General features: G+C 43.6%; 1 protein-coding gene across 14 annotated transcripts in view; it reads left to right on the plus strand.

Annotated features, from left to right (window-relative positions):
- Window positions 1-26492, plus strand: part of BRSK2 (BR serine/threonine kinase 2) — a 310737-nt gene that overhangs the window by 204513 nt on the left and 79732 nt on the right. For all 14 annotated transcript variants that reach the window (XM_019284082.3, XM_019284091.3, XM_019284094.3 and 11 more), the window contains exons 4-5: window positions 12455-12595; window positions 22588-22704. In XM_019284082.3, the coding sequence (XP_019139627.1) occupies window positions 12455-12595; window positions 22588-22704 (258 nt within the window). The remainder of the gene's footprint in view (window positions 1-12454; window positions 12596-22587; window positions 22705-26492) is intronic.

Here is a 26492-nt window from a genome sequence, read left to right on the forward strand (position 1 = left end):
AATAGTTTTCATTGAAACCCTCAACTCTTACTTAAAAGTGTTTTAAATTTGTCCCATCAGCAACAGATTTTGGTTTTAAGGGCCACTGTAATCCCCTGATGGTTCTGCAGTGACAGTTATGTAGCAAAGCTATTTTTTTTAAGATTTTTTCTTTCTCCAGATCATTACCAGTGCCAGACAGGGATGTTGTCCACAGACAATCACTTTAGCTTGATTTAAGGCACTAAATAACGTTGTATCTGTTGTCAAACAAACACGCCACATTAATCTTGGCACAACAGGAAAAAGATCAATGTTCTCCAAATACAAAAGGGTGACCCAGTAGGGAAGTCTGCGATTTCCAGCTTTTCATCAGGTTATTACAGGTAGAAGAGAGTGGTTAAAAAAGATAAAACAGTTTTTAAAAGCTACCATCCGTTGGTGACCTCTTTTTAGTGTCTCAACACAAGAAGGGAATGACTGTTAATCCAAAGAAAGTGTGTTGAATGGAGGTAACAGTCCCTCATGGACTATTCAGCCAGTCTTGTTACAGGAGCAATGAATTCCTATTCCGAGAAGCGAGGCCTCTCTGCCTAAGGGTTAGCTTAGTAGAGCAGGCAGTAATTTCCTTTGGATTCCTCCTCCTCCTCCTTTGAGGCAGAGCCTGCCATCCGTGGTGGAATGCAGTTGCCAGAAAGAGCTCGTGCAGGCACTGGGTGGAGGTTGGCTCAGATGTTTTCAGAGCTGTGTGCTGAATGCTCTGTCCTCAGTGGCATAAGTGGTCATGGCTCCATGAAGCCCTGTTTGCTGCAGATCAGGACAGAGGGAGGCTCAGATCTAACACAGCCTGTTCTGTGAGCAGAAGGGCAGCAAAGGGAAATTAGGCTTTACAGGGAGTACCTTCTCCTTTAATCCTGAAGAGAGGCAGAGGACATTTTCTCTGTATTCTGTTTAAAGAGGGTATGAGACCCCTCTTTTGATTAAAAGAGAGGCAATGCTCTTCTTTGTGACCTTGGTTTCTGTGTTGTGTAATCTTAGGTATACACACACACTGCATGAACACAGCAAACAGCTGATGTGTTGATGTGTTCCAGGCAGGTGTAGTAGACTTGAGCAGAGGTGACAATGTATGAATACATGCAGAAGAAAGGCCACAAGTGGATGGGCTGTAGAGGTGCTGAAGCTTTCTTCCTGCTCTGAATGCCTGTGAAGCCAGAAGCTGAGCTTCCCTTCTTTATCCCATAAGACTTGGGGGCTATTTTGCTCCCTGTGAAAAATACCTAGAGCTCAGTGCAGTAGGGATGGCATTACACTATTATTTCAAAAAAATTACTGCATTTCTTGGCAGGAAAACATTTTCCTGATGAAAATCACCTTGAAAAGGAAAGCATCCCATATCTTTAAGCTATGTCTGGATATCCTGGCTTCTAAAAAACATTGGGCTCCAAAGCATGCTTTGCCAATGACCATTTAGCCTTGAACAATCACTAAGTCTGCTTTGTGCTGTAGCTCCTCTGCCTGTAAGATTAAGCTGTCTGCATCCCCCTGCAAAGGCACCGAATCCCTCTGCTGAAAGACACAGACTCTGAAAGAACCAATGACTGTTAATTAAGTTTCATTTTTTATTAGTCGCTATTTTAAAGAAAGGGCACAATGCAGAGCTTCTGCCAAGCCTCCATGTTCAAAATTAGAAACAGCTGTGGCCTTTGATAAATCTGAGAGGTGGAAGAGAGGGCCTGTGGAGGGGTGAAGTGTTACAAGTGAGTGGGGGCTGAGAAGCGTGTATGCATTTACCTTCCCAAATAATAAGACACAGTGACCTCTGGTTCTCACCAGCATCAGAAAAGGGATTGCTCTCTGGTTGTGGCAGCACCTTTCCATCATGCATGCCATCCCAGCACTAGCAGTAGTGGCATGGTTTCAGAGGAGCTCATGAATTACGGGTGATATTTCAGAAGCCAGAGACTAATCACAATGCAGCGCTGGGGAGTATTTCCTCGATAAATGTTAATTTCACAAATCATGTTTGACTTTTAGTTTATGATTTAATTTGTGACAAGGGGCTTTGGTTGAGTAGATTCCTAATGCAACCATGAATCAAATCCTTTTTCCACAGTTTATTTAACACTGAGAGTGAGTTTTAAAAAATAATAATAAAAATCTGTTAGCATATGTGTGTTAGCGAAGCAGTCTTTTTCTGTTTATTTTGGTAGGGTTCTTTTTGCCAAGATAGTTGGAGAGGTGGAGATAGCTATCAAATCTATTATTCCATCTCTTTATCCATCATTTTGATTTGTCTTATTTAGTAAGACTGCAGACTATGCATCTAGGTGTTTAGGGAAAAACACAGCAGCACTGTGGCTCTCTGTAAGTGATATACAGCCTCAGATATATATTGTGTTGGCTAAATGAGCAATATAACTGACAGTTTAATTATTTCATGTTTGTTGTATGATCACACTGATGGCTTTCAAGCAAGATTGGGAGTCCAAAGTAATAGATAATTTAGAAATAGCTATAGACAGTCAATGCCTCCCTCTCTGCCATCCTATAATGTCAATAGACAAAACAGCTGGGAAGGGGGAGCATCCTCCCTTTTTAAAGATCAAAATGAGTCAAAGCGGCCTGGTATGGGGAATGATCAGTGGGCTACCAAAACCTGTGTGCACACCAGTCGTTTTGACTAAGGAAGTGCAGACAGTCGAATTTTAGGGAAATACAAACCATAGAATTGCCACAGAATGGGTTGAGTTGGAAAGGACCTTAAACATCATCTAGTTCCAACCCCCCTGCCATGGGCAGGGAACCCTTTGATTAGACCAGGTTGCTCAGAGCCTCACCCAAGCTGACCTTGAACACTTCCAGGAATGGGGCAGAGAAGGAGCAAGGCAGTAACAGATAATTACAAAGTTTTGGTGTGTGCTGTAATACACACTGGAGGGGACACACTCCTTTGGTGATTTCTGCATTGCAGATGAGCTGTGTGAACCTGGGGGATGATCCTCTTTTCTCTGTGCTATGTATATTCTTGAGTTGACCCTACACAGAGTTTGTGTAGCAACTGCAGAGGAAGATGGAGTTCCTACAATGTCAGCAGCACAACCACTGTGAATGAGCAGGAGGTTCTTGTTAGCAGTCTTGTTGAGGATTAAAGAAGAGGAAACATGCAAAGCCCAGTCCTTCATGAGTGAAGTGACTGGCTCTGGTGTTTTCCAGGATGCAATCTTATGCTTTATTCTTAAACTCAAACATGTATATTTACTGCATTTTATTTACTGTGTTTTATGCAGTATGTGCAGCTTTTCTTCGGATCACAGAAAAGCAGCTGTCCCACTGTTGGAGGAGCTGTTGGCTTGGCAAGCTAAGGGCCATCATACAGTCCACAGGAGATGGAACTTCCCTTTCCTGAGGGAATAAAGCCAACTAGTACAGTTCTGTTGCAGAACTCCCAACAGGGGTGGCACTATCTGTTTTGATATCATTTGATTAACTATTTCGTTTCAATCGTCAGGGGCTTGGTGGGGAGTGGAAATCAGCATTTTAAGCAAGAATCTGTTTTGAGAGGAGGAGTGGACACCAGACAATTGCTCTCTGAAATGTGCCACGCATTCCTCAGCACCTTTTTCAAATAGAAGTGCCTTTCTCATCTTTCATCAGTACAATGCTATCACTGGGCAAGTGCCCAAATCTCTTTGCAATGTACACAACACACCACCTTCTGATTTCAGAGGTGAAGGTGCATCACAATGAGCCAGATAAGAAAATTAAAATGTCCTCGTACCTGTGCACAACTCATGTTTCTGGCTCATACAAAATCAGCTGGCAGCAGGAATCGAGGACTTACAGCTCTGGGGGTGTCTGCAGAGGCCTTTGTGCTGCCTGTCCTCTCCTGCAGGGTTTTCCTGTAATTCTGTTTATTTTTGTTGAAAACTAATTGTGAGATGCCAGAGGATGCAGAAAAGAGAAAAAAAGGTTCTGCATGTTCTTGTTAGTGGTAGGCCAAGACTTTGGCATTCAGTCTGTCTGCAGGGAAACATGTCTAAAGGCAGAAGGAGAGTTCAGAAAGTCAGAGTGGCTCCTAAGTCCCAGAACTGAAAATTAATTTTGTGGTAGGCGTGCACCTTGGGAGTGAGGCTGTGGGATGTCAGATGCTGTGAATACATGGAAAGAAAATAAAAGACTGGAAGGCAGAATAGCATTTTACCTGAGCCTTGATTAGAACTAAGGAAAATATTTGTAACCAGCTACTTTGACCCCCTTGTCTTCTGCTGTTGACTTGTTTTAGGACCGTCTGGAGTTACAAGCATGTGTAGCCAGAAGAAAGCCAGTCAGTGGTAGGAGTGGAGCCAGTGCATGTGAGGTTTGGAGTTCAGGGTGGGTCTGGAGACGAGGAGCTGGCCAGAAGCCAGAGAAGGGGTGCAGGTGTCACCGCTCACAAGGACACCAGCCTGGCACAGAGCAGGCCCTGCAGAGCTGGTGGTGGGAATTAATGCTATACCCTGTGCAACACAGTCTTAATAAGCTCAACCCAAAAGCCTGACTGTATCCTCTGCTCACTGCCTAATGTGTGCTTGGATATCATCCAGGCCACGATGCTGGGCTTGGGCAAAAACAGGCCCATAGTGGAGCAATTCTGTGACATGAGCAGTTCTTTGAGATGTAGCTTCAGAGCCACAGTATATTCCCATGCCTGACTCCTCTTTTAGACTTTGGTAGGCAGTGCCGTGTGTGTCTGGGCCCTGGTTGTTACAGCAAAGGCCACTTAGCTCTGAAGAGCAAAGCCCCAAAGTATACAGTCACTAACAACTGCAGCAGTGGCCTGATGGGTGTTGTCTCAGCTCTGCCTATCCTGTGCTGTGGATCCCTCTGACTAAATCCATTCCATATCATGTGCCCATATAGGATGGCTGCTGCAGTACCTTGGCATACATGACTACACACCATGAGGGCACTGCTCAAAACACCTTTCATCCCAAATAAATCAAAGGTGCAGAGCTCAACAGCATAACCTCTTACAACCTCTTTTCCCCAAAAGCCCCAACCTGTTCATGCCCAAATGTAACCAGCAAACAAATATAATATCCATTCAAACATGCAAACTCGAGTTAAAATTGTCTTTTAGAAAAACGAAGTCTAACACATGCACATTTTCTCGCAGGCAAGGGGCGGGAGGGGGAAATAATACAGAGCTCCTGGCCCAGTGCCAAATAAGGGTTTAAAAATTCATGCCCGCCATAAGAAATTATATAACTTCTGAATAATGTATAGGCTGTACCAATAACAAGGGGCTTAATATCTGATAGAGATTATTTAATCAATAGAAAACAGTGCAGAGAAAAAGCTGTCAAAGAACTACAGAGCATGTCAGCTTGGGCAACTTTTAACCTCGTCCCTGCTATGTATATGTTCAACCATATATATATGGAAGGATATTTTGCAAGTAGGGTGGTAGCCTGGCAGGAGAATCACCAGGTCTTTTTTCTTCTAAAAGCTTTTCTTCGTTGTCTGTTGTTCCAGACATATCCCTTTGAAATGCAGTGAGCTTTCTAGCTCTCAACTAAATTGGTCAAAAGCAGTAGCCAGTTCCCTGTGAATAATCTGCCAGAATTACTATGAGATGGAGCATGGTTCATCAAGGTTGTGGCAGTGCCAACCCCTACCATTTGTGGTGCAGCCATTTCAGTTTGTGTTTGATTCTGTGGCAAAACTTAAGAGAGTTTTACAGCTGTTGGCACAGTAAACATCAGGACAGAAGAGAACTAAAGACTTACCTGTCGTTATGATGGAGATTCTCACCTGATGTTTTATGTCTTTGTGTGTATCTCTTTCTGTATAACTGAGTTTTGCATCTTGCTGGAGTGCATGGCTAAAGTTGTGCATCTTAAAAACTAACAAGTGCCACATGGATATCTAGTTTAATTGGGGCATAGTAAAAGTTCTAGGGCATTGCCCAGTGATGTGTGATGGTGCCCAGTGGTACATTCAGGCTTATGTAGAAGATCAACCTACTTGTTCAGGTTAAGGAAAGTTGTGCTTTATACATGTAAATGTCATATTATTTAATAAAAACAAATTATTAACTGCTTCCCTAGCAGACAGCTAACTGCAAGCACTGATGGACAAACCTTCTATTGCCTAATTAAAACAAGATGTGCCAATTGACTTTCATTCCTAAAGCATTAGAGAGTGTTTCTTGTTAATCTTAATTTTTTGCATTTATAAATACTTACCTGAAATACTTTGTGTTTCAGCATGAGCTTTCATCTAGAGATCTCTCCATTTAACATTTCTACAATAACAAATAATAATCGGTGTAGCTGTTAGTGTCTTGTAAATTGTCCTGAGAAAACAAGAGCTGCATACCCCACTGATGGGCTGCTGTGGGCAATCCCGTCTGGCAAGAATTTTAATATTTCCCACCATTTTTGCTACTGGCTCAAAGACAGCTTTTTGTTCTTTACGAATTATAACTGGTGTGTTCGTTTGGGTTTGGGTTTTTTGGTTATTTTGCCAGAAAAAAATCTGGTAGTGCATGGTTGTCATGGTTTAGTATAATTTGGGTTTTTAGTAAAGAGGGCATCAAACCACTACAATGGTCCTGGTGATCTCTGTGGCAGTTAGTCTTTCTTTAACAGCATTTTTCCAGGCATTGCTCAGAGCCAGCCTGTTTCTTTAGTTACAGTCCTGATTTGGAGGTAGCATGTAGCTGCTTTGCCTCAGTGAGGGCTCTCTGAATTATTCCTCAGAGGTCCCCAGGGCATGGGCAAAGGCACCTTTTAAGAAGCTGTGGTATAGTCCACCAGATGGAAAGGAGAAATAATCACGAAAAGTGTCTTTTTTTGCCGTTTTAAGTGATAGGAGTGTAGTGCAACAGTAATCTATCTAATCGTGGAGAAGTCCTTGCTGTGCTGGCACTGGGCAAGAATGGGAGACAAAACCAGGTTACAATCCCACACACAAAGCAACTATTGGGAATGGGAAGTCCAAGCTGCTGTCAAGCATCACAGCAAAGACCAGCCTTCAGAAAGGAGCTGAAGAAAACTGATGATGTAGCTGTGTCATTTACAATGATGCTCTTCCAAGTGTAGAGGGGATGCCGTGAGAGCACACAATTGTTTGCCTAGATATTTAAGGAGTGGAAGATGGAAGCTGGCTTTGAAGACTGGTCAGAGACAGAAGTCAACCACAAAGGCCAGGGAGGGGATCCTAGATTGGTTACAGAAGGGGCTATACGGTATGTAGAAATGAAGGAAGCTAGATAAAGTATAAAAAAAGGAGAACAATGGAGGCATGGAAAGAGTGGTCAAAGTGGAAAGCTAAAAAAATGATATTTCAGTTGATGGTCTGGTATCTATTTTGAATCACCAAAACTGGAGCCAGAATGCATTTATCAAAGTAAAAGATACAATGATGGTGATGATGATGAAAAATTAATTTAGATACAAGATACCTAGCTAAATTTAGACATGAAATTTTAGCTATGTGGATGGATAGGAAAACCATTATCTTAGAGGTATAATAAAGAAAACATCTAAAAGATACCAGTACAGCCAAGGTGTAGGGACCTGACAAAAAGCCTGAGTGAAAGGTAACACCCACACTACAAGCCTGAACCCAAGCAGTGTTATCCCTGGGGGTAGAGAAAGGTAGAAGTGTGAAGAGATTGTGAGGCTGAGTTTTGTTTTAGCCTTGTGTTTGAGCTGATGATAGGACAACCAAAAATGCCAGAGTTGGAAACTAACATCTTAGTTTATTCAGGAAAAAGGAAAATACTGACTTTTTATCTGAGTGTCTAAATTTGCAAATGTGAAACTTGTCGGCTCTCACACCTTGTGATCCCTACAATACTGACAAGTTAAGGTGATGAGGAGGAGAGGCACAGTACTTTTTTGTTAAATTTCTAGTCTAGGCTACAGAACAAGCCACAGTAAACCACAGTCAAGCTACTGTGAATTAGAGAGGTCTGGGGTCTGTGCTAGTTCCTGGCATAGCTGGAATCTGAGGTGCATAAAGGTAGTCTAAGACCATATTTCTCCACATTCATCTTGTCCATGTCTTTCACATGCAGAAATCATCCCTCCTTTGCTATATTGTAAGGGTTTTTATTACTTTACTATTTTGGTTCCTGAAAGAATAAATAAAATTAACAAAAAAGGAAGGGGGGGGGGGGTTGGAGAGAGAGAGAGAGAAAGAAAGAAAAAGAAAGAAAAAGAAAGAAAAAGAAAGAAAAAGAAAGAAAGAAAGGCCTAGAATTATTCTAAGCTTGCATCTCTGATGATATGTAGTGGGTCATTTGAGGTTAGGAACTCAGAATCTTATATTGAGAAGGTGGTGATGATGGGATGCAGATGGAAAAATGGCAAAGGGAATAGACAGAATGCTGTTGGATGCAATCTCTGCTCCTTTCCAATCAACACAATTATTCTTGTATTTAGTATTCAGCTTCTTTGCCTTTAAAGATCAAAGTCTTGTCTCCTTCAAGAACTGAAACTCAACTAGAGATTTTTAGTTTCACATCTTGGCTTATAGTAGGGATGAGAAAATAATGCAAAATGTGGACCTTGGTGTCTATGAAAGTGAGCTATGGCCTGTAAAAATATTTGCAACCTCCTAGAGAATATATCTAGTGAGGAAAAAGTAATTGAGACTTTATTTTTAACATACACCTGGCTTCATATTGAGTTGCAGAACTCTGATGTTTTCTGGCTTTTCCAATGTCCAAGCAGGCAAAGGGGAAATTGGTGGTGGGGACAGCATGGAGTAGAAGGCACAAGGGATAACAGGTGCTAATCCCAGCGCTGATACTGGGTGACTGTAACCCTGGACAAGTCAATTGGCTTCACAGTTCCCTATCAGTAAAGAACAGGAGGTTAATGCTTGTTAAAACTAGCTTCTCTCATGTGAAATGCAAGGATTAGAAGAGCTGGTGTCCAGAGCACCCAACATGTGAGAGCTAAGTGCTCTTACAGAGTCTTTTGTCCTAACACAGGTCCTGTCTGTATCATCACAGCATGTAGTGCCCATGCTGCCAGCCAGAGACTGGGTCTTTCCTTTCCCTGAACCTCCTTGAAATGGCTATTACAGAGCAGGTTTTCTTACATTTTTACAATGGGAAGGAAGACTGATGCTGTCAGTCTTACATAGACAGGATTAAAAACCCTCAAAACTTCATTCACCAATAGGTTGCTTTTCATCTCTAAATGTAATAGGAGAGAAGTTCTGGTTACTGTTTTTGGGATTTTCAGAATTTGCTTGCTTGTTTAGAATAAATTGGAAAAGTAGTACAATAATGAAGTGAAAACCTGTCATATCTGGGAAAGATAAAAGGGAAGAGAGACTCATGAAAATGCTGCTTCGTGTTTTTTTCCCCTACAGGCTACATGTTATTTACCTTCTCCTAGATCCTTCAAGAACTGGCATTGGCATACGTCCAATCCTATAGCATTTTGCCAAAGTAAAGGATTTTAGGTGCTGATGTGAACATAGAAGATTTGGATTCTTTTCTGTGACATGGATTCAGGAAAGATGTGGTGTCTGTATGTCTTATTTTCCAGCCTAGGGAATAATGTTCTTTCTTTCCTTTGCTTTTTCTGTTCGGCTTTTCGGAGTGTTTATTCTCTTCTTCTGTGGAGTCACTTAGGCACACTCACACACACACAGATGGGCAGATACAGATATGCACCACTTAGTGGGGTTTGTGTAGCTGTCCAGTGGTACTTAGAACCAGTGCAACACTTGGAAATGTTGAAACCCCTCTTGTCAGCCTGTTTTGGAAAGAACAAGTGTACTACTGTGCCAGGTAATGTGCCAGCAGAATGCTGGCTTGCACAGAGATGGGGGCAGGTGCTGAATTATGCCCTTGTTTAACAGAAAGTCTCCTAGTTGGGGGCTGTCCTAAAAAACCCCGCAAGGTACTACAGGGAATAGGCCTGGCAGATAACAACCTGAACTCACAAATCGTAGCTGCAGCTTAGCCACATAGTGCTTATGGAATGATCCCTGCAGCATTTTTGTTGCACTCAGCCACTGAGGAATGTGTTTGTCGTCCTTCTCACTCATGTCACGTTGGGGGCTTTGTCAGATCAGAATACATCGTCTCTGTGCTTCTCTGTCCCTTGACTTGTCATAGGCACAAATCTTTTTCAAATGCTCTCCCCTGTTCATTTCCATTATTATATCTACTGCTTCTAGGTGGCAAGCAAAAAATTAATAACCTTGTAAATGTTCCCTGTCTCTCAATTTGTTTTATTTTTCATACGTGTCAGTGCATTTTTGTTGAGTGTTTTTAATAAGATGAAGTTGATGAAAATAAATTGCTTCGCAGTTCCTGCTGTGGGTGACAGAAATGCTGGGTCTGTATTTTTCAAAAACTGTTCGTTTGAAGCCAGTGTGGAGGGTGTTCTGCATGTCTGTAACTGCAATCATCTTTGTAAGATACCTCCCAGAAAAAGAAAGCAGCTAGCAGTTTGAATTTTGGGGGCAAGATGCACTGCTGCATCCAGCTTCTGCTGGGCACAGTGAGAAAGCAAGCTGTCAAGAAGAATTTTAGGATTGATTCCATGCCAAGATTGGGTCTGCCATGTTGGATAGTTATCCAGATCTGTCTCTAATATGAGAGGGAGAATGAATGCTACAGCAAACCCTCGTATCAGACTATCTGTTAGCCAAGGCTTAGAAATCAAGGATTGGGACTTGACAACGTAGAAACCCCAGTGCCTATGGGTGCTGCGTATCAGCTTTCTTCTGTGTTTGAATGACTTGCTCAAAAAATGTCATGTCTATAAAAAGCGATCTCCAAATTACCAAGGTGTACCCAGCAGACAGCTGGGCAACTACTCATCTGTTTGGCGAGAAGATAACCCACATATTCCAAATGTGATTTTCAAGTTAAGATTTTTCTCTTTTTTAACCAATTTTAATGGAAAAAAAAGTCAACATTACTATGTTTCTTGTAACTATTTCAGCTTTGATCAAAAAATGCAAAACTACAATTTTAATTCCCTAAAATCCATAATTTTATAGTTTTGTCCAATTTTTGTGCCCTTTTAGTACTTATTTATCCGGCAAGACAATACTAATGTCTTTCTTTCTGTAAGGCAGAAAAGTGCTTTCTCCTTCTGTAGCTGGGAACTGACACATGGAAGTTACACAGGAGATGATGATGGACCAGGAGCTCAGGTCCCACTTTTGCAACTTGAAGGCTAATGCCATTATCACTGAGCAAGCTTTACTTTCCTCAGAACTGCTTTTAGTCCTTCTACTGTCCTAGCTTTTTGGAAACATTGAAAACAGGACTAATAAAGACCCCAAATTTATATTAATCTTCTCCACTTTTCATTTCAAATTCTGAAATTTCCATGGAGATTGTGCTGTTTGAGGTACAGAAAAGACAGTATCCTGGATTAATTACTCTTCATTGTCCACTCAAATTTGAGGAGCTGGATTAATTCTGGTAGTAAAACTATCCTGCTGTAAAGCAAAGGGCTTGAGGGATCATACTGCACATACAGTTCAGCCTGGTCTGATGTGCTGTTGGGAGGCAGGGACTGAGAAGTACACTCAAACTTGTTTGTTTTTAAAGGGTTCAGTTGATGGTGTTCCTGCCACTTCCCTGGGAAAACTGTTTCACTCCCACTATTAGGCAACATTTCCAGAGATTTATACTGTCTTCCTCTGCTTGGCTGCCTTTCATTAGCCCTACTTAAAACAAGAAGATGGTCCATCCATGGCAAGCCCTTTGCTTCCAGAAGGTTTCACTCTTCACTCTATGACTGCCAAGAGTGCTGGATGAGGTCAGGAGTTTCCTCTCCTGCTCCTAGGTCCCCTTTGTGCCACATTTATTCACTCAATGCCACATTTATTCACTCAGTGCCACATTTTTCACCTGCGAGTTGTAAGGCCAGGCAGCTGCTCCAGCAAATCACTGCTGTTCAGCAGCAAAAGCTGAAGCTTTTATATAGGCTGCACACACATGTAGTTCTTTTTTTTTTCATAATCTACATTGTTCACTTACTTTTAATTCATTCTGTTTTCTTGACATGTGTCTGGTTCTGTCTGAGTGGAGCTTTGCCACAGCTGTTTTATAAAAGAATTGTCAGCTTGGTTAAAGGACCTGTGGCTTCTTGATACAAAGTGTTACTCCACTATAGCTTTAAGACCTGCTGTGGAAGCTTATACTTGATTATTCTCTGCTTCCTCTTCTGGTCTTTTGGGTAATTTTTAGCTTCCTGATTATGATTATGTCTTGCTACGACATTGGACACTGAATCCAACAATGGCAGGTCTGAAGTTTGCAGAACCCCTGTTAAACATATGAATCACTCCTGATTTTAAAATTCCTATTCTCTTCCACTGTTATTTCTGGAAGTGTTCTCCTTGACTGCGTATAAACAGAGGTGTTTGTATATAACCGTGTGAGTGTGAGGGGCTTGGTGTGATCACATACTTACAAAATCCTGGCATTGTGTTTTTCTAGGTATTTGGTGCTAGAACATGTGTCAGGTGGGGAGCTCTTCGACTATCTCGTAAAAAAGGGAAGATTGACACCAAAAGAAGCCAGGAAGTTCTTCCGACAAATCATCTCTGCTTTAGACTTCTGCCATAGTCATTCAATATGGTGAGTACAGCCATTTCCAATGGGAGTTCCCTGCTACATAATAAAGGGATCTTGATATTTTTAAGTAACCGATGTTGTAAAGCTCTAAAAGCATTGGGTAAAGTGCTGATGTATTTTTTAATTCTTGTCCAGCTGTGAGACAGTGTATCAGTCACAGGTAGACTCTTCATGGAGAAGATTGTCGTCCATCATTTCTCACTGGAGAGGAATTCATTCACAGGGAAGGCTTTAAACAGGAAAACCAAAACCACCAAGGAAAAACAGTTTCATTTCTATAATTTTTGTGCCACTTACTAATTACTAAGAATTACACACACTATATCAAAAGGAAACCCTGAAGAAACTTCGGACAACTGCAAATACAGCGAAGTCATTTTATAGTTTCCTTCTGGTTTTGGAAACCTGCGGGCTTTTGGCAACCTTTACTGAGTTCCCTCTGGGCATTTGAGTCACTGTTGCTTTTAATTTCCTTTCCAGTAGGGAAGAATTTTCTTGCTAACTCCATCATATTATTTAACTGTGGAGTGTGGTTTAACCTGTGCTTTCAGGTGCCATTTTATATTGGACCAGTTTCTCTTTCATCTCCAGCAAGTTGAGATAATTTAAATTATACTGAAATCAAGTTGTTGCAGTCAGTCTGAGCACAAGAGTTTCTGTACAGCTACTGACCCATAACTGCCTGCTCATTTCTCACAAATGCAGCTCCTTGCATTTGGATTGGCTGGGGGAGAGAACATTTACGTTATGTCTGCCTGGCTGCTTCTCCAAAGCCACAGCCAGCCATAGATCCCCCACTCCAGGAAGCCAAGGGCCACTCAGAGATACTGCAGTAGCTGGATTTGCTTAATCACTGTGTGGTTACTTCTCAGTAGCCATACAGGGATTTTCTGTACCCCCAGTTCTATGCTGAAAACTCACAAACCAGATGGCCACAGTGAAAATGGATGTTAAATATTTAACTTGCTCTTCTAGCCCCCTCCCCCTACATCTCTGAGTCCTTTGAACAGGAAATAATGATCTGTAAGAGATCATATTTCTTATAAATTGAAAGGGAAAGAAGAGCCTTTCTTGAGGATATATTAAGAAAAGGATACTGTATAAGGAGAGTGCCTCTTCTTATAAGAGGCAGTTCAAAGGTGGTGGATCTGGGTGAGAAGGTCCTGAGGACAATGCCTACCTGACACAGGCAGAGTTACAGTAGTCAGAGAAGTTCCCAGAGAAGCCAAGAGCAGGTTGCATGCCCTAAGTAGAGGATCTAAGTTTTCTCTGTTGGCAGTGACCTCTGAGCAGTTTTATTCTGTGAATTCCACAATTTTTCCTCCCTGCTATTCAACTGCACTGAGTGATCATGACCTTCTTAGAACCAGCATGATCCTTGGTAGGTTGTAGAGCTGTTATTTTTTACATACACTGGGCAGTGTAACCACTGGTGGATTGCATACATACATGTTTCTGTTCCCTACTTGGCTAAGTACTTAAGGGATCCAATCCAACAACACTCAGAAATGTTTAAGTACAGCTGAAGAGAAATTGTTTACTCTTCCAAATGAATATTCCAGAGAAATCAGAATCTCCACTGGGATAGAAGTTTCTACTAAAGCACACATATATGCACATACATGCTAGTGCTTTGGACTTGTTATGGATACCTCTAGATCTGGGAGACTTTAATAAACTGAGTGAGGATCGTGGTGAGGCTGTCAGACAGACAGACAGACAGACAGACAAGCACCTCTGCAGGTTTAATGCTATGTGAAATTTTCTAGGCAGATGCATGTCTCTCTCGAGGAATCCATTTTCCTCTGTTAAACATACTGGATTGTGGGCAGCAGTCTTATTTGAAAGTAAATCCCATCTCCTTGCTAACTCCCACTTGACTAGCATCTAGTGCTGGGTAAGTTAGCAGTAAATCATAAGCTCTGCCTCCAGGTCACTCTGAGACTCGTGTGTTGTGTGTTATATTCTGTGCTGTATTCTGGACAGTTTTCAGAAAATCAGAGCATGCATAAATATATATGTGAGTGTAAAACTTAATGTGCTTTCCTAAGCAATGAAGCCTGACCTTGTCCTGTCGTGGGGCAGTGAAATGACAAATCATCTCATCAGCCAGGTTATCCAGTTATGACCACATTGAAAAATGAAGGCTTCTGCTTTGGTTAATGACTAAATGTGGGTGCCTCCAGCCTACTGGCAGAGTAGATTGATAGCCTGGTGTCCCCAGCCCCATGTAACAGTCCCATCTTCTTCCTGTACATCCCAAAACACTGCAAAATACCTGTGGCTTACTTTAACAGCTGTATGTAACTACATTCAGCATTCACTGCTCAAAACACATTGTTACACCAGCATTCCTGGGTCAAAGATTTAGAAAGGATTCCCCAATCTTCCTCCGATAAGTAAAAGGCTTCTGCTGCTACTGCGTGGAGAGATCGCCTCTGTCTGAGAGGTGTTTTCAAACAAGCAGCTGAGAAAAGGAAGCAGAATAGGTGTGGGGCTTGAGTCTGTGTGTTGTTTTAAAAATGTTATGTGCTTTCTCTTCTTGTTTTATTTACTGGAAACAGTGGGGGAATATTTGATGTACTTCACTCTGTGGTGCAGTCACTCACAGGGTTTTGTGGTGCAGGTTGGCCGTGGGGGAACGCTTATGGGTAAGGCACTGTAGGGTCCTCTGAGGACTTGTGTGTACAGAGCACCGTGCCACGCCAGGGACCCACGGGCACGAATGGCACCACGCAGGGATATCCCGTGGGGTCTGTGCTACCTCGCTGCCTTGCCTGAGCTGGCAAGCCAAGCACTTGGCTCGGTGATGCAGCATTATCGCTTCTCCTTCCAGCCCTTCCCTGTGCTCCGAGGGCTCTGCACTGTGCTGCAGTGCCTGGAGCGGACGCGCTGAGCAGCCGCGCAGGGAACGGCACAGGGACCTGAGGTTCCCCGGACACCGATGGAAGGCTATCCGACCTTGGGAAGTTTTCTTTGGACGTAACAGATGGCCTTTGCCTAAGATGCGGTTCACCTAGTACTGGGTGTGTCTGCTCTCCTAAATTCAGGGCCTTTAGGGTACTTCCGCTGGGTGCCCTGAATCAATAGCCCCTTTTGAACGTGCTGCCTCCGTACTGCGGGGCAGCGCTCAGCTGGTTCAGTGCTCGGCTGTATTTTCTGCGGGAATCAATGTGCGAGCACGTCTGCGGGCAGACGACGAGCCCTCGGTTTGCTCGGGAAGAGCCCGTTCCCGGTGCCTGTGGGGAATGCTGCAGCGCCGGGAGGGGCGGGCTGGCGGGCGCCTCATTGGCTGGGCGTGACATCACCGGCGCGAGCCGCCATTGGCGCCGCGCGGCCCCTGCCCTGCGCCGCGCGCGGCCTGCCCGGCTGCGCTCGGCTGGCTGCGGCTGAGGGGCTGACAAATAAAAACATGATTACAGAAAATGCCCCGTGGCAAACCTTATTATGGCTTCAGAGATAACAGATAATGCCAATTACCGCGCAGGGCAGTGGTGACATTGAGAGGAAATCCCCTGCGGTAATGAGCAGTGAGATTATTATTTCATTTTATTTTTATTTTGGTTGCGTTTCATTTTGAGTTCCTTTTTTTTTTTTTTTTTCCTCCCCCTGAGCCTGCACAAGAGGGGTTAAGGCAGGTTCTTTATGAATATTGATAAATGACAATTACGAGGGCCCTTTCTCCTTCCATTGCCTGGGGCTGTGCTTGTTTGAGTACACCCAAGGAAGGCTCTTGCTGGAGAGGGTCTGTGAGTGCCTGCCTAGGCATGGGGGTGTGTGACTTAGAGGGCTGAGGCAATGAATAAGAGCTTTGTTTGACTTGGCCTCGTGTTCTTCCCTCAGTGCAGGGAGGGAAAGGCTCCTCAGGAAATAACGCTTCAAGATTTCACAGCAGTGGTGCCAAAATCTGTGGTATATTCCTGCAGGCAGGAGGTGCAGAGCGCTGTCAGTAAGGGAAGCATGCTTTTAGGGAGAAATCTGGGGTGTCTCTGAGAAACAGAGGAAGCTGAAGAATGCCAGGTGCCACGTTCTGTCATGTAGTGCCACCCTCATAACTCCTGCTGTGCCCTGCCCTTTCCACTGTGCTGGGGTGTTCTGCAGCGAGGGTCTGTCAAATGCTGAAGACTTCAGCAGATGGACACTTAGAAATCATGACTCAAAGTCTCCAGATGTGAAACTGGTATGGAAATTGTGGAACTTAATAAAATTGGTTGCTGGTTTGGGGTTTTTTTCTGGTACTTGAGCCTTCAAGTTTTCGTTCAGACCATCAGAAGTGAGAAGGATACATTTTTCCCCTGAAAATAAAGCTGATATTCACCAATCATTACTTGAATCCAGTAGTTTCAGTATTGTGCTCAAGACTCACTAAAACAGTAAGGAATTTTCAGATATCCCTTGTACAGGGAACCAGAGAAAACCCATCAAGTGCAGCAGCTGCAATGCCAAAGGCAAAGTTACCAGCTCAGCTAAAGTCAGCTAAAGTTTTCTTCTTTATGTAAGCCACTGGAAACTCAAAAATGGCATAGTCTTACTGTAAGCATAACCAGGTAACGTTTTCTGGGAAGTGCAGCAGTGGTGATCAGACCTGACAGGCTGTCCTGGCTTTGAAATACAGGAATATATGCTTTGAGGAGAGCTTGGCCCAGAGAAACAGTATATTTTAATGGATCAATGGAAATAATTGTTAAAAAGCAAGCAACATTTTATGCATACAAACCCTTTCCCAGGATTCCTGATATGTTTATAGATGTTGTCCTTTTTCCTAGCTATAATTATGTTTACTTGTTGTGCAGAATTCTGTGAAAGCTTACTAAATTTGAGCATAGCAACAATGGCTATAAACCAAGAATCTTCTGTAGGTAGATAAAACTTATCTTACATTTGGATCTGATTTGCAGAAGCAAGAGAAAATAACATTAAAGGCTTTTTTTGCTCATGAAATTTAAAATAATGCTTCTCATGCTATTAATTGTTACTGATAAGTTATTTGCATCACATCAAGCATTTTAAGAGGCATACTGCAGAACAATTATTCTGTGGTCTGGCCCTACTGGGAGTTTGGGGTCAGTGAGAAAAGCATTTGCAAAGTAGCCAACAATTTGATTAGTACAAATGACCTGCAACTCTCCAATTAAGAGGTTTCTTGGGTTAGAAATCTGTGACCTACAATGAGTTGTCATAGAAACTGATATGAACGTTTCAGCTCAAACATCACTTTAAAATAATGGCTTCGTTTGTCATCTCATGCCAGGTAACATAGCTCCTTTGAATCCAAGATCTAGAGTCCATCCCTACAGCAGAATTCTCTGGCAGCCCTGGGTGACAGGCAGACTGTGTTGCTTCTGCAATTGCTGCAGTACAGGTATAGGGATATTCTCAGAGCAGGAGGATGGACTGGAAAAGCACTGGAGGGAACTAAAGGAACTGTTTCTAGCAGTGACTAGAAAGCAAACGTGGCCAGTGTGTTAATGGGAAGCTGGAACATGTTAATGCCTATCTGTGCCTTTCATTTTCCATGCACCACCTCCAACAATGGTGCCTATTTCCATGGAACAATTTTTTCAGAGCTCTCTCTCCATCCATCTTACGCTGCAAGGAAATTGTAAAGCCTTTGTTGTAACTTGTGAAAGAGGGATGTTGCAGAGAGTCCGACAGTGTGTGCTTCCCCTGCCATGGCTTGCTCCATGGCTCCCTTTCACACACTCTCCCTTCAAAAATCCACTGGATGCTGGCTCCAGAGGCTGATTTCTTGTGCTGTTGTCTTGGTTGAGGAGCTCTGGGAGTCTGTGGCCCCTATGGATCAGGGTTACATTGACTTCTGCAGTCCTGCATCTCTCTTTTGCATTCCTTCTCAGCATATGCAAGGCTCAGTTGGAGAGTTTGCCATGTTCGTCAGAAAAGAAGCTGCTTTCTTCTCTTCTGGTTTTGCAGCCGTGTGATAAAGCCCCTACAGCTTTAGAGCCTTTAGAACAAGAAAAGGGTAACGAGTCCTTTGTTCACCTGCAGAGAGGGGAGTTGATGTGGTCATATAAGACATGGAGAGCCAGAGAGATCAGCTGGAATGGAACCAAATTAAATGCATTTACTCTGCACTGTTCCATTAGTGCCAAGTAATTACCACATACAGTGAGATTTTTGTTTTGTTTTGTTTCATTTTGGCACAAGAGAATTCTTTTCAAATGTGAGTGCATTAGGCAGTCCGGGCTGTTGGGCTCTTAGGTAAATTATAACAAGCCTTCCCTGTTCCCATATGTTCCTCTCCCTTCCCCTTGGCATTTGTAAAGCTGGCAGTAGAAAGATGGGAAATGCAAATGCAGAGAGGAAGTCTCTTTCCCAGTGGCAGCGATGCTGGTTCTGCCGCTCTGGTGCAAACTCCTGGCCTGACTCCTATCCCCAGGATGCTGCCTCAGCAAATTCAAAGTGGCCCAAAGATGGATATCAGAGAAATGCTCCAACTAGAGGAAAATTTTCACTGGGTCACGTAATACTCTTGTGGGTGAATGTGCAAGTACTGCCTGATCCCACTGGCACCCTGATCTCCAAGAGCAGTGCTGCCAAAATACAAAATCCGTGCTCAGGCTGCCGTGAAATTCCTATCCTAACCATCCATACTGGGCACTAGAGACTGTCTTGAAAAAGGGATGGAGAAGGGACAGAGAGATACAAAACTACTATATCAAAACTGTTCTTGTATTTTGGGGGCCAGGCAGCCATAAATGCAACATTCTCCTCTCTGCTCAGTGAAGTGATAATTTCTATAGTGAAGAGCTGGTAAGTTTTCTTGGTTTTATTTTGATGAGTGTCTGGAGGAAAAGAAAAGAAACACATTAAGGTCTGTTGCTACTCCAGTTTTACTTTCATGCATACTATCCCAGTCCCACAAATCCCCAGATCCCAACTTAAGGCTTTCAAAATTCTCACTGGGAGCTGGGTCAGCACCTCTGCCTAAAGACCTCCATCAGACTGATCATCCATGGAAAAGCATTGTGCAGCACAGTGAGGTGAAGCTTACTCCATGTTTGGAATGTGGGTGGTGGTACCCTCTTTTTCCTCTCTTTCTTGCAGAGGCTCTCAAAAAAACCCCATAATATACATGCCACTTTACAGGAACCTCATTTCCCCCCTTGATTCTCCCTAAAAACCCAGGCCTAAAACTGTGTTGTGGATCCCAGCTGATGGGAAGACAGGATGACATGGGGAGAAGGAGACTCCAGGATTGAATGTTGTCCTGATTTTCGAAGGTGGTGTCCCTTCCCTTTCACTGCCTCCTAGCGCTCTGGGAGTGGGGCTGATTCAAGGTTCACGTACGTTGTGCTCCAGCTGGGGCCTGTGGCAGATCTGCCAAGGCTGGAAGCTTTCAGTCATGGACAGGGAGCATTTTTGCATTTCCTTTAGCTGCACCGTGTTCCTGAAATAAGATGTTTTGTTGTGAGTGCACATCCAGGCTTGTGGACATTCTGTGCTTAGGTCATGGTCCACCTTGGTCATTCCTTCTCTCTAAATGAGCTACACAGTTTTAGGATAAGCAAAGGATTCAATTTTTACGTACAAAAGTCATGTGTCAGCAGTATGCCTGCTACAGACTGAATGCATATATGAATCATACCATATCATGCAGTGCACAAGCAGTGGAACGGTCACAGGCCGCAGCACCCTCAACTTCTATACCATGTATCTGTTCAGCTGTCAGCCAGGAGCAATTGCCAAGACCGAAAGACAGCTATAGCCACTTAAAACCCTCCACAGCAGAAGGACACACACTCAGCTTGAGCTGTGGGGCCGTTTCTTGTTTCACAGCATCAAACAAGCAGCTCTCACTTTGCAGAGGCTGTTACCTGCCCCTGAGCACTGATCCTCAGCCAGGGGAACTGCAGCACACCTCCCCAGCTGGATAAGGTCTTCCCATTAATGAAAGCAGTTGTAAGATGAGAACTGTCCAGGATGTCTGCTGGAGGAAGGATGAAATCACACAATACTGTCTCATTAGCATCCAGCTTTCCTCACTTGCCTTAGAACTGTGGGCTCTTCACTCCATTTCACTGCTGGAGTGTTAAACTTTGGCAGGTGTTGATGATCTTGCCTTTGTCTGGGACTGCTGTCCTTGATGATGACATTCAGGGGTTCTTTTCCTGGCCATTAACTGATCATTCACTGCCTCTGGAACCTTTCCTTGTCACTCATCTCCTGCATTTTTTGTCAACTAGTTATGACTATCTTGATGGTTATTAAGAGCTAGTAAGTCTTCAGTCTCCATTATCTCAAACCTTGGATTTCAATGAGAAATACAGATTTGATAAAGCAAAGCACCTTTTGTATTTTCAGATGAAAAGATGCACAAATCTGAATCACAATTCTTATCCACAGACTTGCTTTCTCATTGTTAACAAGGCCGTTTTAACACGAAGGGTTCATCATATTTATGCAAGATTGGAGACTAAATTTTAAAAAGCAAGAGAGAACAAATCAGTGAGGTGGACGACCAGTAACTGCTTTGAATGTGTGCTGTTTTGTCGGGAGTCTCCTTTGGAAATAATTGTTACAGTCCCCAGGTATCCTATTACCATGTGCTCTGGTTTTACATGGAATTTACAAGTTGTCTCTAACTGATCGTCCCTCTTCTCTTCAAATCAGAGGATTCTAATTTCCAAGACCTTGTCATGCTGCTCGTGTTGCTCTGAGAGGGAAGAGACTGTCCACCTTTACATTTTTGTAGGGCTAGAATTGCACTTGGGTGCATGAGGAATGTTAGAGGAATGTTTTAAAAAGCGAAGAGGAAATGGCACAAAGATAAGGCTGCCTTCCATGATTGGTGCCACTTGACTATCCTGACACCCGGTTCTTTTGCCAGTTCAGTTATTTTGCCAGAGTTCAGTTTCTGGTCAGTGTAACTGCTTTTAGTTGCAAGTTTTTGCAAGTGGGTGCTGTTTGCCTGACACTCAGTGTTGTTGGACGTCCATTTCCCACAGGTTTGTGGTCTGCCTGTCCACAGAAGCTGGCAGTCCTGCCTGTTTGGGTACTGCTGTTTAGACCTTTTGTAATCAGAGTCATTTTGCCTATTCATAAGGAAAACCAAGAAATGAGCTTTTTCGTTGTTGGTCTGCCCGAAGTGCTTCTCTCATCTCTGTGACTTTCCAAGAGTTGCAAATAAAAAGGAAAAAAAAGCACAATCATCACAAATTTTGTGCAAGATTTTTGTCTTTGGGTATAAAATCAAGTGAATATTATAGTTGTACAAAAGCACCTAAGTACTTAAAAGCAGACATGGGTGCACAGTGGTGTTGGTGGTGAACAGTGGAAATTAATAGATTTGTCAATATATGATTTGGAGCAGGAGTTGCCACCATGAAGATTGTGGCTGCCTGGCTCTTCCCATGTTGACAAATAATAAGAGAATCAAACTTTAATGCAAAGGAGGGAATCCTCTCTCTCCTTCCTTCTGCTGACACCCTCAGTTAAAAGCACTGCTGAGCTGAAGGGATTTCTCCATCAGAGCTAATTACCCAAAATTATTTCAAAGCCTTCTGCCTATGTAAAGAAGTCCTAATAGGAGCTTTTTGCAGTAGCATTTACATCAAGAATGTTTTTTCTCTGGATATCACTCATTTTGTTTCCTGTTGTTGACAGAACGTATTGATGGTGTTGCCTCCTACCTCAAGGAGCTGTCATGTGATAGAGTATATCAGCCCTGAATCCAAGCTGAAATTCTCCTCCTGCTATTTCCCTCATGTTGTGTTGGTATCACTGGAAGTTGAAGATGTTCCTTTCCTGTCAGGACACTGCAGGCCTTGTATTCATCAGGAGTGGGCATCTGGGATATGGTCTAGAATACTGCAAGGATTGGATCTTGGATATGTGTGTTCTCCTGCCTGGGACAGGAAAGCAAATTAAATTAATTAAAGTAAAACAGGTTGAATGCTGTTCTGGATAAAGAACAAGGTTTGTAGTGGGAAGCTGTTGTGGATAATTTAACTCACATTTTGACCCTCTCTTTATAGCCACAGGGACTTAAAACCAGAAAACCTACTGCTGGATGAAAAGAACAACATCCGGATAGCAGACTTCGGGATGGCATCGCTGCAGGTTGGGGACAGCTTGTTAGAAACCAGTTGTGGGTGAGTGTCTCAAAGCATATTACAAAAATGAAGGACAGATTCCAGACACAGAAGTTGTCTATAGTAAGGGTTCCATTGAAGACCTGGAGACCTACGCTGGTGGGAAACACTGGTGTTTCCCAGCAAGACAATAAGTTTACATGATGCACATAGTGTAGAAGAAAGCTAAAAGAAAGAGGGTTAAGTGCTTTACAGTGAAAAGCAGACCACTGTAGGTGTCACATACAGATATAAAAGTCAAGGCTTTCAGGTTTGGATTCGTCTGCATATACTGGTATGTTTGCATTCACTGACCATATAATTTTTGGGAACTGAAAGCAGCAGTGTTGACTGTTTTAAGAAGAGGCTTTGAAAAAATATTAGGGGGTGTGAAAATAAATGTATCTAGGGGTTCTTAAATGGAATTTGCATGTCCTCTTTAGGCTGTCTGCTTGCATGCAGCTGTTGGTGTTCATGCTCTGCACTGCTTCTGTCAGCTCCCATGCAGGAGTGACAGGGAGGAAGCAGGGTCCTTTGCAATGACAGGCAGGGCATAAATGCAGGTACAAAGGAGCCTGCCTGGACGAATATTGCAGGGGCAGTCTAAAGACATTTCCATGGGAATTCAGTTGCCTTGGGGCACCACTGGACCATGCTCCCCAATTCCCAGTGCTGTGGTGACTGTGCAGGGACTGTGGCACTGAGCTGTAGCAAGGGCAGCAGCTGCATCAAGCTGCTGCAGCCTGGCACCACTACACCAGCTTTTAGCTGTGTCTGAATTTGTTCTAATGGCAAGCACAGAAACCAGACAGTACCAGCAGATTTCCACTTCCTCCCATGCAGACTGACTCTTCTTGGCCTTTGGTTGTGTGATTCTGATGACTTCAGCCCAGGCCCTGCCTCAGCTTGTTACAGTTCATGTTTTTTGGGTCTCTTTTCTGGGCCAAGGCAGTTCAGGGCAGACATGGAGCCATCGGGGTTCCCTCTAAAGCCCAGCCACTGCCTCTCACTCCTAGGCTGTATGGCTCTGCTTTCCAAGTCATAAATAATGGATAGCAAAAGTATTTGAAGTTCATGATATGATAGAATGCTGGTTGATGAGTAAACTGGGACCCACTGCTTCTCTCCTGTCCATGTCAAGTCAAGATCTAAGCTCTTAGCAGCACAGATGAAAAGCAAGGAGCTGTGATGCCAAGGTCAGCTACAAGGTCCTGTACTTGTGTAGGGAGACACTCAGTATAATCAATACAGGCTGAGGGATGAAAGGATTCGGAGCAGTGCTGCTGAGAAGGGCTTGGGGGTACTGGTGGAGGAAAGGCTGGACATGAGCCAGCAATGTGCACTTGCAGCCCAGAAAGCCAAATGTGTCCTGGGCTGCATCCAAAGCAGCATGGCCAGCAGGGAGAGGGAGGGGATGCTGCCCTTCTGCTCTGCTCTGCTCTGCTCTGCTCTGCTCTGCTCTGGTGAGACCTGCACTGCATCCAGCTTTGAGGGGTCCATAGCATAAGAAGGATATGAACCTGTTATAGTGGGCCCAGAGGAGGCCATGAGGATGGTTGGAGGGCTGTAACATCTTCCCCATGAGGACAGACTGATAGAGTTGGGATTATTCAGTCTGGAGAGAAAAGGCTCCAGGAGACCGTATTGCAAACTTTCAGTACTGGAAGGGGGACTGTAAAAAAGATGAGGACAGACTTTTTAGCAGGACCTGTTGTGATAGGGCAAGAGATAATGTTTTAAACTAAAAAAGGGTGAATGTGGATTAGATACAAGGAGGAAGTTTTTTACACTGAGGGTGGTAAAGCACTGAACATGTTTCTCAGAGAGGTGGTAGATTCCCCATCCCTGGAAACATTCTAGGTCTGATTGGATGGGGCTCTTAGAAACTTGATCTAGTTGAATATATCCCTGCTCATTGCAGGGGCATTGGACTAGTTAAGTTCTAAAGATCCCTTCCAACCCAAACTATTCTGTGATTTTGCACATCTGTTGCTTGGAGCTGCTTTCAAATTTCCCCTCTAGATCAGGAAATGCAGTCCTCTCTGCAGCTGACACAAAGCAAGGGGAATAAAATTGTTCCCCTTCCTTCCATGAGAAAAAAAAAGAGGAAGTATAAAAACCAACCCAGCCTCAATTGCCCTGTAGGATTTTTCAAACTCCTCGGGAGCCTCTCGGTAGGGTTCCTGTTCTTGTTAGCACCCAGCTCTATCATCCAGATCTGGAGTCTCAAAGGGAGGCTTCCTTCCCATAAGCTGTGCTGGAATTCAAACCTCCATTCTTCAAGCAGATCCGGCCCCCACATTGTGGCCTTAAAATCCACTAATAAAGAAATCAATGGAACGGAAGAGATGTGCTTGTAATAAACAGAACACAGCGGCAACGCTATGATCTCCTACCTTGCAGATTCATTTTAAGTGTGTTGCCAATCACTAGGCCTCCATGTGAGCTATTACACCACTTCATTAATTCTCCTGGCATGCAGCCCAGCATGGCTGATACTGGTGTCTTGTGATCTCTCTGGTTTGGGGGGCGAAGGGAGGAAGGGAGGCAGGAATATGTAACGATACGCCACACTCTTCACAGAGAAAGGTAATCTAGTTATGACTCCCTTTCCCTTGGAGCACACACAGTAACCAGCCTCAGAGCTTTTCGAGGCAGCAGTTCTACCTACCCATGTAGTTGGGTAGGTAAAGCCAGCATGAAAAGGAACAAAACAGAGTGAATCATGGCTGAGATACTGAGCTTTAATGAGATGCTCCTCCATGCACCCATAAGTTAATTTCGAGAATGGCTTTATCTGTACTGTGAACACTGATAATGAGATGAAACTGTAACATTCCCATTGACAGTCATGAGCAAGGAGTCTCCAGGTATTTCTGTCAGTCAGAGTGGGAGGCTCAGATGGGGTTGAGCCGTGTGGTACAGCTAACTTTGTCAGTTCAGCAAAGCGGGGAGACTGCAGTCAAAAATTCTTTGCTATCACAAGTGAACTGCTAAGTTTAGTGCAAAGTTTGGGTAGTCTTTAGGTTACCACAGAGCCTTGACTGACCTCATGAAGAGTAGCCTCATGTAGCCTGAGGTATGATGTAATTGCATATCTCAGTGTTTTCTGGGAGTTACTCCTTAGGTCTGCATGGTTTTCTGCAGCACTGACAGACTACCTGGAGGAAACAATAAAAGTTCAATCCACATGTGTTTGTGTAGGAGAAGGAGGTAAGGATGGACTTGCTGTTTCACTGACATAATTTGTCACTGACAGACTGCGCGTTGGGCCTTGATTGTAACAAATCCCCATTATAGAAATGTGTATTGTGCAAATCCTGCATATGCACAGCACAGAGGAATAAGCTGTAGTTTTTTAGTATATTTAGACCCTTGAGGGGAAGAGGAGCTGTGTGTAGGCTCTGCAGGACTAATTCTGCTTATGGCAGAAATTGCACAGCAAGGCAGGCTTACAGAGAGATGGTCCTTGAAATGCCAGATAACACAGTGAGTCTCTTCATTCCTTCAGAAGCAGGGAGGGTCTATCAGCCAGCAGCAGACAAAGAAGAAAGAGAAAGATGTGATAGGCTGCTATTTCTATTATTTTAGATCTCTTCAGCTCTTCTTCCTCTTTACCCATCCAGGAAGTGGCACGCAGAGACGCTCCCCGTCTCTTTCGCAGTGATTCTTCCTGGCGTGCTGCCTTGCAGTGTTTCAGAATGGGAGATGTTGTCCAATCCATCCTGAATTGTCACTAGGCAAGAAGAGTGACTGCCTTTTGGCTAAACCTCAGGTCTGAGACCCAGGTTATCTGAGCTTGATTTCTG

This window comes from Corvus cornix, chromosome 5, assembly GCF_000738735.6.
Source record: "Corvus cornix cornix isolate S_Up_H32 chromosome 5, ASM73873v5, whole genome shotgun sequence".
Lineage (NCBI taxonomy): Eukaryota > Metazoa > Chordata > Aves > Passeriformes > Corvidae > Corvus > Corvus cornix.